The following is a 13,613-nucleotide window of genomic DNA, read 5'->3' as shown; positions in this document are numbered from 1 at the left end:
CTGGAGTGCAATGATGCGATCTCGGCTCACCGCAACCTCCGCCTCCCGGGTTCAGGCAATTCTCCTGCCTCAGCCTCCTGAGTAGCTGGGATTACAGGCACGCGCCACCATGCCCAGCTCATTTTTTGTAGTTTTTTAATAGAGACGGTGTTTCACCGTGTTGACAGGATGGTCTCGATCTCTTGACCTCGTGATCCACCCGCCTCGGCCTCCCAAAGTGCTGGGATTACAGGCTTGAGCCACCGCACCCGGCTTGTTTGTTTGTTTGTACCGGAAGTATTTGGTTGTGACAGGAGTGCTGAGTGTAAGGGACCCTGTGCTGTGCCTGCTTTCTCTAACTGATGCTAATAATGAGACTGGGGGAGCAGCATCAGCATTGACAGGGGACTTGTTTGAATTATCCATCCGTGGACCCTTTCCAAACCTGCAGAATTACATAGAGTTGGACCAACATTACCAAGTGATTTTTGAGCTCATTAAAGTTTGGGAGGCAATGCTTAGCTAAGTGGTTATCAGCCCAAGCTTCTCATTAGGATTACAAGGCCAATTTGCAGAAATCTCTTTACTTGTGTTTTTTCCACAGGTTTTGTTTCTTTTTCTAGGTGAAAGTTTTTTTTGTTTTTGTTTTTTTCTTGAGACGGAGCTTTGCTCTGTCACCTAGGCGCCCAGGCTGGAGCACAGTGGTATGATCTCAGCTCACTACAACCTCCTCTTCCCAGGTTCAAACGATTCTCCTGCCTCAGCCTCCATAGTAGCTGGGATTACAAGCACATGCTACCACGCCCAGCTAATTTTTTGTGTTTTTAGTAGAGACAGGCTTTTCCCATGTTAGCCAAGACGGTCTCGATCTCCTGACCTCATGATCCACCGTCCTCGGCCTCCCAAAGTGCTGGGATTACAGGCATGAGCCACCACGCCCGGCTTAACTATTTATGTTGTTTTACTTGCGTCTCATGTAACTATGAGATGAGGCCAGAATTTAGTATGAGGGGTTCAAGATACATTTATGAGAGTTACATTTCACCTTTGCGCTTGGTCACAGGGACTCTTCTGTTTGGTTTTGATAGCAAGAGGTCAGTGTGACTCATGTTTTCATTACTGAAGCAGAACTTGCTGGTATTTGTGGTGGGGGTACACTTCTGAAGACAGAAATAGCGGAACGTATTTTTATATTCATGGAGCAGCTCATGGTTCCTGAATCTCTTCTGTTACAGAAAACAGAAATGGGTGGGCTTTTTCTGCAGTTCTTGGTTCTTTTATCTGTGGGTGTGAGGCTAGCAGCTAAACAGCTGGTGCTGACACCTTTAAAGGAATTTTTGAAGATCCTGGTGTAACTACTCTAGAGAATGTCACCTGAAAAGGATTTCCAAAAAAGGTGAAAGAGAAAACATGGCTTTTTAAATGTGAAACATGTTTCAGATGAAGAGCTGTGTCTACTCTGCCTCCTGGGGTACCAGTTGTTTACTTGTCACAAACGTTAACTTCTCTACTTGTGTTTCATTCCCCCGATCAGTTTGTTTTAACTAATTTTTAAAATTCTGTTGACAGACAGTCAAGGGTCTCTGCTAATTTTTTTTTTTTGAGACATAGTCTTGCTTTGTCACCAGGCTGGAGTGCAGTGGCGTGATCTTGGGTCTCTACAACCTCTGCCTCCCAGGTTCAAATAGTTCTTCTGCCTCAGTCTCCTGAGTAGCTGGAACTACAGGCACGTGCCACCATGCCCAGCTAATTTCCAAAGTTGAGGCCACGCGCCCGGCGCTTGTCGGTTTCTCTCTCCGTGGCAATATCTCAGCAGTGATGTTGTGTTCTTCTCTGTGCATCAGCACATCATAAAACATTGTCTTAGTGCAGTTCATTTTAAAATTGACTTAAAGAGCTCTGAAATATTTATTTCACTATAAAGTTACTTATTTTTCTTGTCATTATTAACTATCTTTATGTAGCTAAAGAAGAGCTGTGCAGGGCCGGGTGCGGTGGCTCAAGCCTGTAATCCCAGCACTTTGGGAGGCCGAGGCGGGTGGATCACAAGGTCAAGAGATCGAGACCATCCTGGTCAACATGGTGAAACCCCGTCTCTACTAAAAATATAAAAAATTAGCTGGGCATGGTGGCGCGTGCCTGTAATCCCAGCTACTCAGGAGGCTGAGGCAGGAGGATTGCCTGACACCAACAGTGAGACGTTGAGAGAAGCCGAGATCGCGCCATTGCACTCCAGCCTGGGTAAGAAGAATAAAACCCCAACCCCAAAAAAAAAAAAAAAAAAAGAGCTGTGCATAAACCATCACATTTAATCTGGCAGCTGCCTTCCTTTCATAGGTTTTCTTTTCATTATCTCAGTCTTTAGAAAATGAAGAGTCTTTTGATCTTTGTTTACAGATCAAAAAAAAAAAACTGAGTAAAACACAGGCTTTTCCACTTACTGGATGTTTGGGAAAATATTCTTTTTTTTTTTTTTTTTTTGAGACGGAGTTTCACTCACGTTACCCAGGCTGGAGTGCAATGGCGCGATCTCGGCTCACCGCAACCTCCGCCTCCTGGGTTCAGGCAATTCTCCTGCCTCAGCCTCCTGAGTAGCTGGGATTACAGGCACGTGCCACCATGCCCAGCTAATTTTTTGTATTTTTAGTAGAGACGGGGTTTCACCATATTGACCAGGATGGTCTCGATCTCTTGACCTTGTGATCCACCCGCCTTGTCCTCCCAAAGTGCTGGGATTACAGGCTTGAGCCACCACGCCCCGCCTTGGGAAAATATTCTTTTTGGGCCAAACACATTGGCATTACTAGTGAGATTCTTAAAAATTCAGAGACTCAGACTTTATTTCATATCTTCTTAAAAAAAAATCTGCACAAGATCTTCAGTTTATTTTACATATTAAAATTTAAGAGGTGCTTTTTAAACTTTTTTTATTTTTAGATTGAGTCTTGCTTTGTCACCCAGGCTGGGGTGCAGTCTCGAGTAGCTGGGACTACAGACGCTTGCCACCATGCCTGCTAATTTTTTTGTATTTTTAGTAGAGACAGGGTTTCACAATGCTGCCCAGGCTGGTCTCGAACTCTTGACCTCATGATCCACCTGCCTTGGCCCCCAAAGTGCTGGGATTACAGGCATGAGCCATCTCACCCAGCCTTAAGAGGTGCCTTCTAACTCAACATGTCTTTTTTGTCTGAAACATATGGACAGCTCATTCTTTGTGATGCAAATATAGAACTAAAAATGTGCATGTTTGTATTTATGCCTTTAGCTTTATACTTTATTATTCATGAAAGTATCATATATATATATATATATACACACTGGTTTTGTGAAGCTTATACCAGTCTCTTCTCTCAGACTTAGAGAATATGTTAGAGAGTATTTCTTGGTTAAAACTTGTTAGATAATTTCATTCATTCCTATAAGTCTGAACCAATTTTCTTTACTCTCTTATTTAACTTTAAATGATAAATTCTTCCCATGGACACTTGTAAATCTGTGTGTGTGTACGTGTGTGTGTGTGTTTTTTTTTTCAGGGGCCGTTGACATTTAGGGATGTGGCCATAGAATTCTCTCTGGAAGAATGGCAATGCCTGGACAATGCACAGCAGGATTTGTATAGAAAAGTGATGTTAGAGAACTACAGAAACCTGGCCTTCTTGGGTGAGAATAACTTTAATACACAATTCCTTATATACCCTAAAGGTTTCATTTCTCTTTTTTTATATAATAATTTTTGGTAATTTATGCTTTCCATAAATTTTTTTTTTTTTTTTTTTTGAGACGGAGTTTCGCTCTTGTTACCCAGGCTGGAGTGCAATGGCGCGATCTCGGCTCACCGCAACCTCCGCCTCCTGGGTTCAGACAATTCTCCTGCCTCAGCCTCCTGAGTAGCTGGGATTACAGGCACGCACCACCATGCCCAGCTAATTTTTTGTATTTTTAGTAGAGACGGGGTTTCACCGCGTTGACCAGGATGGTCTCGATCTCTTGACCTTGTGATCCACCCGCCTCGGCCTCCCAAAGTGCTGGGATTACAGGCGTGAGCCACCGCGCCCGGCCCGCTTTCCATATTTTTCTTCTTTTTTTTTTTTTTAGTCGGAGACGGAGTTTCTCTCATGTTACCCAGGCTGGAGTGCAATGGCGCGATCTCGGCTCACCACAACCTCCGCCTCCTGGGTTCAGGCAATTCTCCTGCCTCAGCCTCCTGAGTAGCTGGGATTACAGGCATGCACCACCATGCCCAGCTAATGTTTTGTATTTTTAGTAGAGACGGGGTTTCACCATGTTGACCAGGATGGTCTCGATCTCTTGACCTCGTGATCCACCCGCCTCGGCCTCCCAAAGTGCTGGGATTACAGGCTTGAGCCACCGCGCCCGGCCTCATAAATTAATTTCTAATCCCTGTTTTCAAAAAATCTTGAGGAATTGTCCATGTAGAAAAAACTTCAAGATGTTTTATCTTGGCCTGAAGTTTTTACATTCCTGAGTTGGTCTGTATCCTTCACTCCAGAGGAGTAGTAATTTCAGAAATATAGTGGTATAAACTATTGTAGACCCCTTGTAAAAATTGGCTTGCCACCACTACTTTTTGACTCATAAGTACTGGGTAGTGAAATTAAGAACCTACTAATTTAAAATATTTTCTAAATGTTAAGAACTTTGTGTCATTAAATAGTATTTTGGGATTATTTTCTAGAATATTCTATGACATCCTTTTTACTAATTACGGTAGTAGGTTGGTAATTAGAGAATATGAGCAAGATTCATGTTCCTTATTTTTAATAAACCAGGTATTGCTGTCTCTAAGGCAGATCTGATCACCTGTCTGCAGCAAGGAAAAGATCCCTGGAATATGAAGAGACACAGTGTGGCAGCCAAGCCCCCAGGTAGGTGAGAGTGAATAAAACAGTTGACATAGTTGAAAAGTTGGAAGATTTAAAAAAAAAAAAATCCAGTCCCCACAGTGTGTTTTGGGAAGCTGTGTTCCAAAGCAAATAGTTTCTGGGAAGCCTGAGGGGTTTGCTTGTTTTGTTGTGTTCTGACATAGGGCCATCTTCTCTCTTATGCTTTCAAATTCTCAAAGGAGTCTACTTTTCCTACATTGATCTTCCTTCAAGTTTACAGTGAGAGCCAAAATCCTCTTCATGGCATATAAAACACTATACAATCTGACTGGCTTCTTATTGTTTTGTGGTATCATCCAGATATCGGCATGATTTTGAGAAACTTTATTTTATTTTATTTTATTTTATTTTATTTTTTGAGACGGAGTTTCACTCATGTTACCCAGGCTAGAGTGCAATGGCGCAATCTCGGCTCACCGCAACCTCCGCCTCCTGGGTTCAGGCAATTCTCCTGCCTCAGCCTCCTGAGTAGCTGGGATTACAGGCACGCACCACCATGCCCAGTTAATTTTTTGTATTTTTAGTAGAGACGGGGTTTCACCATGTTGACCAGGATGGTCTCGATCTCTTGACCTCGTGATCCACCCGCCTCGGCCTCCCAAAGTGCTGGGATTACAGGCTTGAGCCACCGCACCCGGCAGAGAAACTTTATTTTAAATTACTTTTTTAGTTCTTTTTTTGTATGATGTCTAAACTGTGTACTTGTAATGGTCTCTGTTTTTGTTTTGTTTTTTGTTTTTTGTTTTTTTGTTTTTTTTTTTTTTGAGACAAGAGTCTCCCTCTGTCACCCAGGCTGGAGTGTAGCGGGGCAATCTCAGCTCACCATAACTTTTGCCTCCCAGGTTCAAGTGATTCTTCTGCCTAAGTCTCTCAAGTGGGATTACAGGCATGTGCCACAATGTTTGGCTAATTTTGTATTTTTAATAGATGGGGTTTTCCATGTTGATCAGGTTGGTCTTGAACTCCTGACTTCAGGTGATCCACCCACCTCAGCCTCCCAAATTGCTAGAATTACAAGCATAAGCCACCATGCCCAGCCTCTATGGGTTTTTATGTTAATTTTCTGCACATTCCATCCTGTTTTATGACTATATTCTTGAAATATAGTTTGAAATTATAAAGTATAAATTATAATTGCCCCTTTGCATTGTTGTTTTCCTCAGGATTGCTTTGGCTATTTGAAGTTCATTGTAGTTTCTTGTGAATTTTAGAAGTGTAGTTTTTTTTTTTTTTTTTTTTGAGACGGAGTTTTGCTCTTGTTACCCAGGCTGGAGTGCAATGGCGCGATCTCGGCTCACCGCAACCTCCGTCTCCTGGGTTCAGGCAATTCTCCTGCCTCAGCCTCCTGAGTCGCTGGGATTACAGGCACACGCCACCATGCCCAGCTAATTTTTTGTATTTTTAGTAGAGACGGGGTTTCACCATGTTGACCAGGATGGTCTCGATCTCTTGACCTCGTGATCCACCTGCCTCGGCCTCCCAAAGTGCTGGGATTACAGGCGTGAGCCACCGCGCCCGGCAGAAGTGTAGTTTTTATTGCTGTAAAAATAATGCCACTGGAATTTTGATAGGACGTTTGTTGAATATATAGATCAGAGAACATGGTACTTTAACAGTATTATTCTTTGAATCCATAAATATGAAATATTTTAAAATTTATGTTTTCTCTAATTTCTTTTATTGATTTTTTTTTTTTTTTTGAGACAGAGTTTCACTCTTGTTGCCCAGACCGAAGTGCAGTGGTGCAATCTTGGCTCACTGTAATCTCCACCTCCCAGGTTCAAGCCATTCTTCTCTCTCAGCCTCCTGAGTAGCTGGGATTACAGGCACCTGCAACCATCCCTAGCTAATTTTTTGTATTTTTAGTAGAGATGGGGTTTCATCATGTAGGCCAGGCTATTCTTAAACTCCTGACTTCAGAGAATCCCCCTCACCGCCTACACCTCCCAAAGTGCTAGAAGTACAGGGGTGAGCCACCTCACCCGGCCTCTTTTATTGATTTATATCTTTTATTGTAAAGATTTTTTGCCTCTTTGGTTAAATTCTTAGAAATTCATTATTTTAATTCTATTTTTAAAAGGATTGTTTTCTTGGCTGGCACCTCAGGCCTGTAATCCCAGCACTTTTGCAGGCCAAGGCAGGTGGATCACTTGAGTTCAGGAGTTTGAGATCAGTCTGGCCTATATGGTCTCTATTGAAAATATAAAAATTTAGCCAGGAGTGGTGGTGGGCTCCTATAATCTCAGCTACTCAGAAGTCTGAAACAGGAGAATCGCTTAAACTCGGGAGGCAGAAGTCGCAGTGAGCTGAGATTGTGCCATTGCACTCCAGCCTGGGTCAAAGAGCAAGACTCAGTCTCAAAAAACAAAGCAAAACAAAAAAAAAAGAGATTTTTTATTTTTGTTGTATCCAATAGCTTAAGTGTATAAAACAGTAACTTGCACATTTATGTTAATTTTATATTTTGTCAACTTACTGAGTGTATCTATTAGCTTAGGCAAATTTCAATGTACTGTCTTTTTTTCGTTTCTTTTTTTTTTTTTTTTTTTTTTTGAGATGGAATCTCACTCCATCAGCAGGCTGGAGTGCAGTGGCTCGATCTTGGCTCACTGCAACCTCCGCCTCCCGGGTGGGGGTGATTCTCCTGTGTCAGCCTCCCTGATAGCCGGTACTACAGATGCATGCCACCATGCCCAGGTAATTTTTGTATTTTTAGTAGACAGGTTTCACCATGTTGGCCAGGATTGTCTCGATCTCTTGACAATCTCGGCCTACCAAAGTGCTGGGATTACAGACTTGCACCACCACGCCTGGCTGTCTATAGTTTTTTATGTATAAGGTTATTCCTCAAACAACTTTTTACTTATTTGTCTTCAATTTCAATGAATTTTTAAAAAATATATATATTTTTTTTTTTTTTGTTTTTTTTTTTTTTCCCCCATTTATTTATTTTATTGCATTTTAGGTTTTGGTAAAAATATTTTTTATTCATTATTTTGCCAAATATTTCTGGTGCTATGTTAAAATAGAAGCATTGGCAATGGGCACAATATAGTTTTATATTGGTGTCTGTGAAAACAAACAACTCCTCAAGTTTTCATAAACTGATTTCAGGAGGTAAAGATCTTCTTTAGTTGGGTTCCCAGGGTTCTAAAATGCCTCCGGGGTTTGTAGTGAATTGGGGTTGTAACTTGGTCACAAGGCTTCTGCGTCTGCACTAGGGTCCACATTTAGTTGGCTTGTTACAAGGGGCCTAGGTAGTTGTAATTCCCAGTGTTTTTTTTTTTTTTTTTTTTTTAAATTAAATATTCTTCAGGACTTTTATATGTGGAGCAGACACTAGGGTAGATTTCTACAGTCAGGTCCATATAAAATGGCCCTTATATCAGGATGTGAATGAGTATGGCTTTCACTGAGTACCAGAGAAAATTTCTGGGTTTCTGTGTAGACAGAACTGGCCATGAACTGTTACCCATGGAACTGGAACTGAGTCATTGACCTGCTTCAGCGACCACAGTCAAGATCAAGGTCTGTAGGCCTGCCTGCATGGCTACAAATGGATATCTTCTTCCAGGTCTCAAGAATGCCAGAACCTCTCCCAAACTGTAACTGGGAGGAGTTTGAGATGGTTTCAGAGTAACTTCAGAATTCTCTCCCAAACTGTAACTGCGGGGAGTTTGAGATGGTTTCAGAGTAACTTCACAGTTCTCAGTGGACCATTTCTTGATGTGTAGCCAAGACCAGGGGACCTGTAGTTTCCCACTTAAATGAGGACCTGTCCTCTGAAAAGGAACACTCGTCAATCTTGGGCTTTAGCAGAGTTTCACAACCCTCCCTAAATTCTCAAAGCTCTCTTAAAGGCATTTATACTGAAGACAAGGTCTTGCTTTATAACCTAGGCTGGTCTTGAAGTCCAGGCCTGAAGCAATTCTTCAACCTCTATGTACCATGTAGCTGTCATTACAGATTTGAGCCACGATGCTTGACTCCCTCATAAGGCATTTATTTAAGGAATGGATGAGACATTTTCTTGTTGTGGGAGGGATAAGCAAATATAGCTGTTTTCATTTTTTCATCCTACTGATGTTTCTTTTGCTATACATTTTTATTTTCTATCTTTTATTTCAAACTTATCTGTAATTCTAGATTAAGACATTTAGGACACTATGCAATAATTTACATGTTATGCCTAAAGTAATTAAGATAATTGGTAGACACTCCATGTTTAATAGTTACTTATAAATTTAAATTTGCTGCAGACGGAAAAAAAAACCACCCAGGATTTTTCCCTGCCTTCTTTAGCATATATCTAAATGATAATATAATTTATTGCTAAATATTTGTTTAATATATCAGAGGTTCTAAATATATTTTGAAAAAATGTATTTTTTAAATTTAGCAATGTAAGCCTGTTCGTTGCTTCTAAAGTTGCATTACAGCCATTTTATTTTGTGTACAAATAGCTTATGTTTAAAACATAAAAGTTATCACTTCTTTCTTTCCTTCTTTTTCTGAGATAGAGTTTCACTCTTGTTGCCCAGGCTCAAGTTCTGCCTCCCAAGTTCAAGTGATTCTTCTGCTTCAGCCTCCCACGTAGCTGTAATTACAGGTGCCCGCCACCATGCCCAGTGAATTTTTTTGTATTTTTATTGGAAATGGGGATTCACCACGTTGGCTAGGCTGGTCTTGAACTCCTGACCTCAGGTGATTTGCCTGTCTCAGCCTCCCAAAGTGCCAGGCTTACAGATGTGAGCCACTGAGCCTGGCCACTCATTTCTTTTTGATGCTTATTTATTAAAAGTTTCTCATTCGAATATTTTGTTTATAATTATACTGCATGCTCTCTGAAATTTCACTGCCACACAGTGCATGCCAATGATTCAAAATACCTGCTTTCATGAGTACACAGTTACAGTTAAATACTGTAGTTAGATAGATTGTTTAATGGTACATTAATGTTGCATAACAAATATTATGAGTGAACATGTCTTTTATTGCTGTGCAGTTTCATATTAGTGGTTTTTTTAGTGTAGGTTTCTTAACATCAGCTTATTGTTTTTTGTTTTTTCTTATGTGTTTTTTAGTCAATTTGTAATTCTGCTTGTATACTTTAAGTCAATATGAGGTTTAATTAAAAGATAGCCATACGGGCCTGTAATCCAAGCACTTTGGAGGCCAAGGCCGGCAGATCACCTGAGGTGGGGAGTTCAAGACCAGCCTGACCAATATGGTGAAACCCTGTCTTAAAGGAAAAAAAAAAAAAAGAGAGAGAGAGAAAAAAAGATAGCCATATGTCGTCGCCAGGCACGGTGGCTCACGCCTGTAATCCCAGCACTTTGGGAGGCTGAGGCAGGCAGATCACCTGAGGTCGCGAATTCGAGAGCAGCCTGACCAACATGGTGAAACCCTGTCTCTTAAATAAAATAAAATAAAATAAAATAAAATAAAAAAATGATCTGGGCACAATGGCACGTGCTTGTGGTCTCAGGTACTCTGGAGGCTGAGATGGAAGAATCTCAAGCCAAGGAGTGTCCAGACTGCAGTGAGTGAGCTAGGATGACATCACTGCACTCCAGAATTTAACAGTATCTCTCTCTCCCCCTCCCCCTTCTGTCTTTTCATTTAAAAAAAAAATAATAATAATAATAAAAATAAATAAATAAATAATAGGGCTGGGCACGGTGGCTCACGCCTGTAATCCCAGCACTTTGGGAGGCCAAGGCGGGTGGATTATGAGGTCAAGAGATCGAGACCATCCTGGTCAACATGGTGAAACCCTGTCTCTTCTAAAAATACAAAAAATTAGCTGGGCATGGTGGCGCCTGCCTGCATTCCCAGCTACTCAGGAGGCTGAGGCAGGAGAATTGCCTGAACCCAGGAGGCGGAGGTTGCGGTGAGCCAAGATCGCGCCATTGCACTCCAGCCTGGGTAACAAGAGCGAAACTCCGTCTCAAGAAAAAAAAATAACAATAAAATAAATAAATAAATAATAAAAATAAAAAGATAGCCATCTGTCTATCACAGATTAGATATGTTTGTTTGTTTGTTTATCTATAAATATGACCCCAATATTGGTTATGGCTTAAGTTATATATATTCTTTCTTAGCTGATTTTCAGTAGTTGTTTTATCTTCTGTAAGCAAATGGTCATGGAAGTATTTTCACCATTTCTTATTTTCATAATGTATTTAATGATGAATACATATTTTCTTTGTGTAAGAGAAACATGTCTGTGGTGTGAAGGTAATTTTTGAAAATATTTATAAATCTGTATTTTTTGCAGTTTTTCCTTTAGAAAACTGTTGTAAAAACATGAAATTTTGCGTGTTAAATCTACTTAAGTGTACATTTCAGGGTCAGACATGTAGGTGGCTCACATCTTTTGTTTCAGATATTTGAGAGGCCAAGACAGGAAGTTCACTTGAGCCCAAAAGTGTAAAACCAGCCTGGGCAACATATAAATATTCCCACTTTACAAAAAAATTTTTAAAAATAGGCAGGCATTGTGGTGTGCACCTGTGGTTCCAGATACTTGGGAGATGGAGAGAGGAGGATTACTTGAGCCTGGAAGTTCGAGGCTAAAGTGAGCCTTACTTCTGCTATTTCACTTTAACTTGAGTGACAGAGTGAGACCCTGTGTTGTCAAAAAGAAGTTTTACATTTCAGGCATGTTAAGTATATTCACATTGTTATGCAAAAGACTTCTACAAGTTTTACATCTTGTGAAACTAAAACCAAATACCCATTAAGTAACCACAATCCATTTGCCCTTTCCCCAGCCCTTGACAAACACCCTTCCAATTTCTGTTTTTGTAAGTGTGACTACTTAATATATCTAAGTGAAATCATACAGTATCCATCACATCATTGCTGGTTTGTATAGGTGATATAATATATGCAAAGTTTATCTTAAAATGTGACACAATTTTCTTTGTTGATACTGAATAATATTGATTTGCAGTAGCTTTAAAAACAAATTTAAAAAATACTGAATAATATTCCATTGTATGTATATGTTACATTTTTGATGTGTTTATAAATCGAGACATCTGAGTTGCTTCAGCCTTTTGTCGTTTGTGAATATGGGTCCAATAAATATGGTTGTTCAAATATGTCTTCCATGTCTTATATTGCATATTTGAACTATAGATACATAAATAAAATTGCTGTATTTGATGATAAGTCCATTTAAATTATTTGAGAAACATAAAATTTTAAAATAATGACTTGAGTCTTTGTTTTCTGCTAACAATCAACATGAGTTTCATTTTTATTACATCATGAACAGATTTGGTGTTTTGAAACATTTTATAGTGGCCATTGTAATGAATCTGAGGCAGTTTTGTTTTTCATTTTTATTTGTATGTGTTTCTCCAGAAAATATTTTATGTTTTATTTCAAATGCTGTATTCCATTTGTGTATCTTTTTTTTTCTTTTTTGAGATGGAGTCTCACTCTGTTGCCCAGGCTGGAATGCAGTGGCATGATCTCAGCTCACTGCAACCTCTGCCTCCCAGGTTCAAGCAATTCTCCTGCCTCAGTTGCCCAAATATCTGGAATTACAGGTGCATGCTACCACACATGGCTAATTTTTGTATTTTTTTAAATAGAGACGGGATTTCACCATGTTGGACAGGCTGGTCTCAAACTCGAGCTCATGATCTGCCTGTGCTGTCCTCCCAAAGTGCTGGGATTACAGGTGTGAGATACTGCGCCCAGCATATTTGTGTATTTTTTTGATAAAATATTGTTCAGTGCTTTGCTCATTTCTAAATTTATTTAGCTTTATTGTTTAGTTTTAGGAGTTTATACTGAATATTAACTCTTATTACATGTGATTTGCAAAGATTTTCACCTGCTTCCTAGAAGGCATTTTCACTCAATTGAGTATTTTTTTTAATGTGCAGAAATTTGAAGTATAGCGTAGTTACATTTTTCTGTTCATTTTCTTTGTTCTTCATGCATTGAATGTCATATCTAAGAAAATGGTGCCTAGACCCATATTATGTCTTTTTTATATTTTTTCTATATTTAAAAGAGATTTGGTTTTTTAAAATGTCTATTTTTTAAATTATTTGCATATGGTTGAAGGAAATAATCCAAATTTTATTCATGTTGATATTCAGTTTTTAACACTTTTTGATATTGTGTGCTTATAGCAACTTTAGGAAAAATCATGTAATCATATACAGAAGGCTTTATTTCTGGGTTCTCTATTTTGTTCTTTCATTCTTTTATCTTCCTTTGTACCAGTATCACACTGTTTTGGTTACTGTAGCTTTTAATGTGTTTTAAAATCAAAAGGTATAATGTCTCTTTTTTCTTTTTCATGGATGTTTTGCCAGATATAGTTTATAATCAAATTTTAAAATGTTAAACAATATTTCTGTAATAAAACTGTGGTATCGTGATTTATTTATTTATTTATTTATTTTTGAGACGGAATTTTGTTCTTCATCCAGGTTGGAGTGTAGTGGTGCAATCTTGGCTTACTGCAACCTTGGAGCCTCCCTCGGACTCCCGAGTAGCTGGGATTACAGGCGCCCAACACCACACCCAGCTAATTTTTGTATTATTAGTAAAGACAGGGTTTCATGATGTTAACCAAGCTGGTCTCAAACTCCTGACATCATGATCTGCCTGCCTCAGGCTCCCAACGTGCTGGGATTATAGGCAGGAGCCACCGCTTTCGGGCTATTGTGATTTTTTTTTTTTTTTTTTTTTTTTTTG

The 13,613-nt window shown here is 39.6% G+C and overlaps 3 protein-coding genes across 4 annotated transcripts in view; 2 read left to right on the top strand and 1 right to left on the bottom strand.

Annotated features, from left to right (window-relative positions):
- The window catches only part of LOC116543870 (zinc finger protein 430-like), a 123,787-nt gene extending 120,212 nt beyond the window's left edge, over positions 1-3,575 (top strand). The window contains exon 4 of one of the 2 annotated variants that reach the window (XM_032269829.1): positions 3,513-3,575. In XM_032269829.1, the coding sequence (XP_032125720.1) occupies positions 3,513-3,529 (17 nt within the window). In that variant the 3' untranslated portion in view covers positions 3,530-3,575. The remainder of the gene's footprint in view (positions 1-3,512) is intronic. The other variant, XM_032269830.1, reaches the window with a different exon arrangement.
- The window catches only part of LOC116543866 (zinc finger protein 429-like), a 785,602-nt gene that overhangs the window by 332,965 nt on the left and 439,024 nt on the right, over positions 1-13,613 (bottom strand). The gene's annotated exons all lie outside the window — the stretch shown is intronic.
- LOC116543880 (zinc finger protein 708-like) overlaps positions 3,518-13,613 on the top strand; it is a 24,907-nt gene continuing 14,811 nt past the window's right edge. Inside the window, exons 1-2 of the mRNA XM_032269838.1 lie at positions 3,518-3,639; positions 4,770-4,865. Of these exons, the coding sequence (XP_032125729.1) occupies positions 3,606-3,639; positions 4,770-4,865 (130 nt within the window). The 5' untranslated portion in view covers positions 3,518-3,605. The remainder of the gene's footprint in view (positions 3,640-4,769; positions 4,866-13,613) is intronic.

The sequence above is a fragment of the Sapajus apella genome, unplaced genomic scaffold, assembly GCF_009761245.1.
Source record: "Sapajus apella isolate SASKATOON/1434 unplaced genomic scaffold, GSC_monkey_1.0 scaffold199, whole genome shotgun sequence".
In the NCBI taxonomy this organism is placed as follows: Eukaryota; Metazoa; Chordata; class Mammalia; order Primates; family Cebidae; genus Sapajus; species Sapajus apella.
This window is presented reverse-complemented; position numbering and strand designations above follow the sequence as displayed.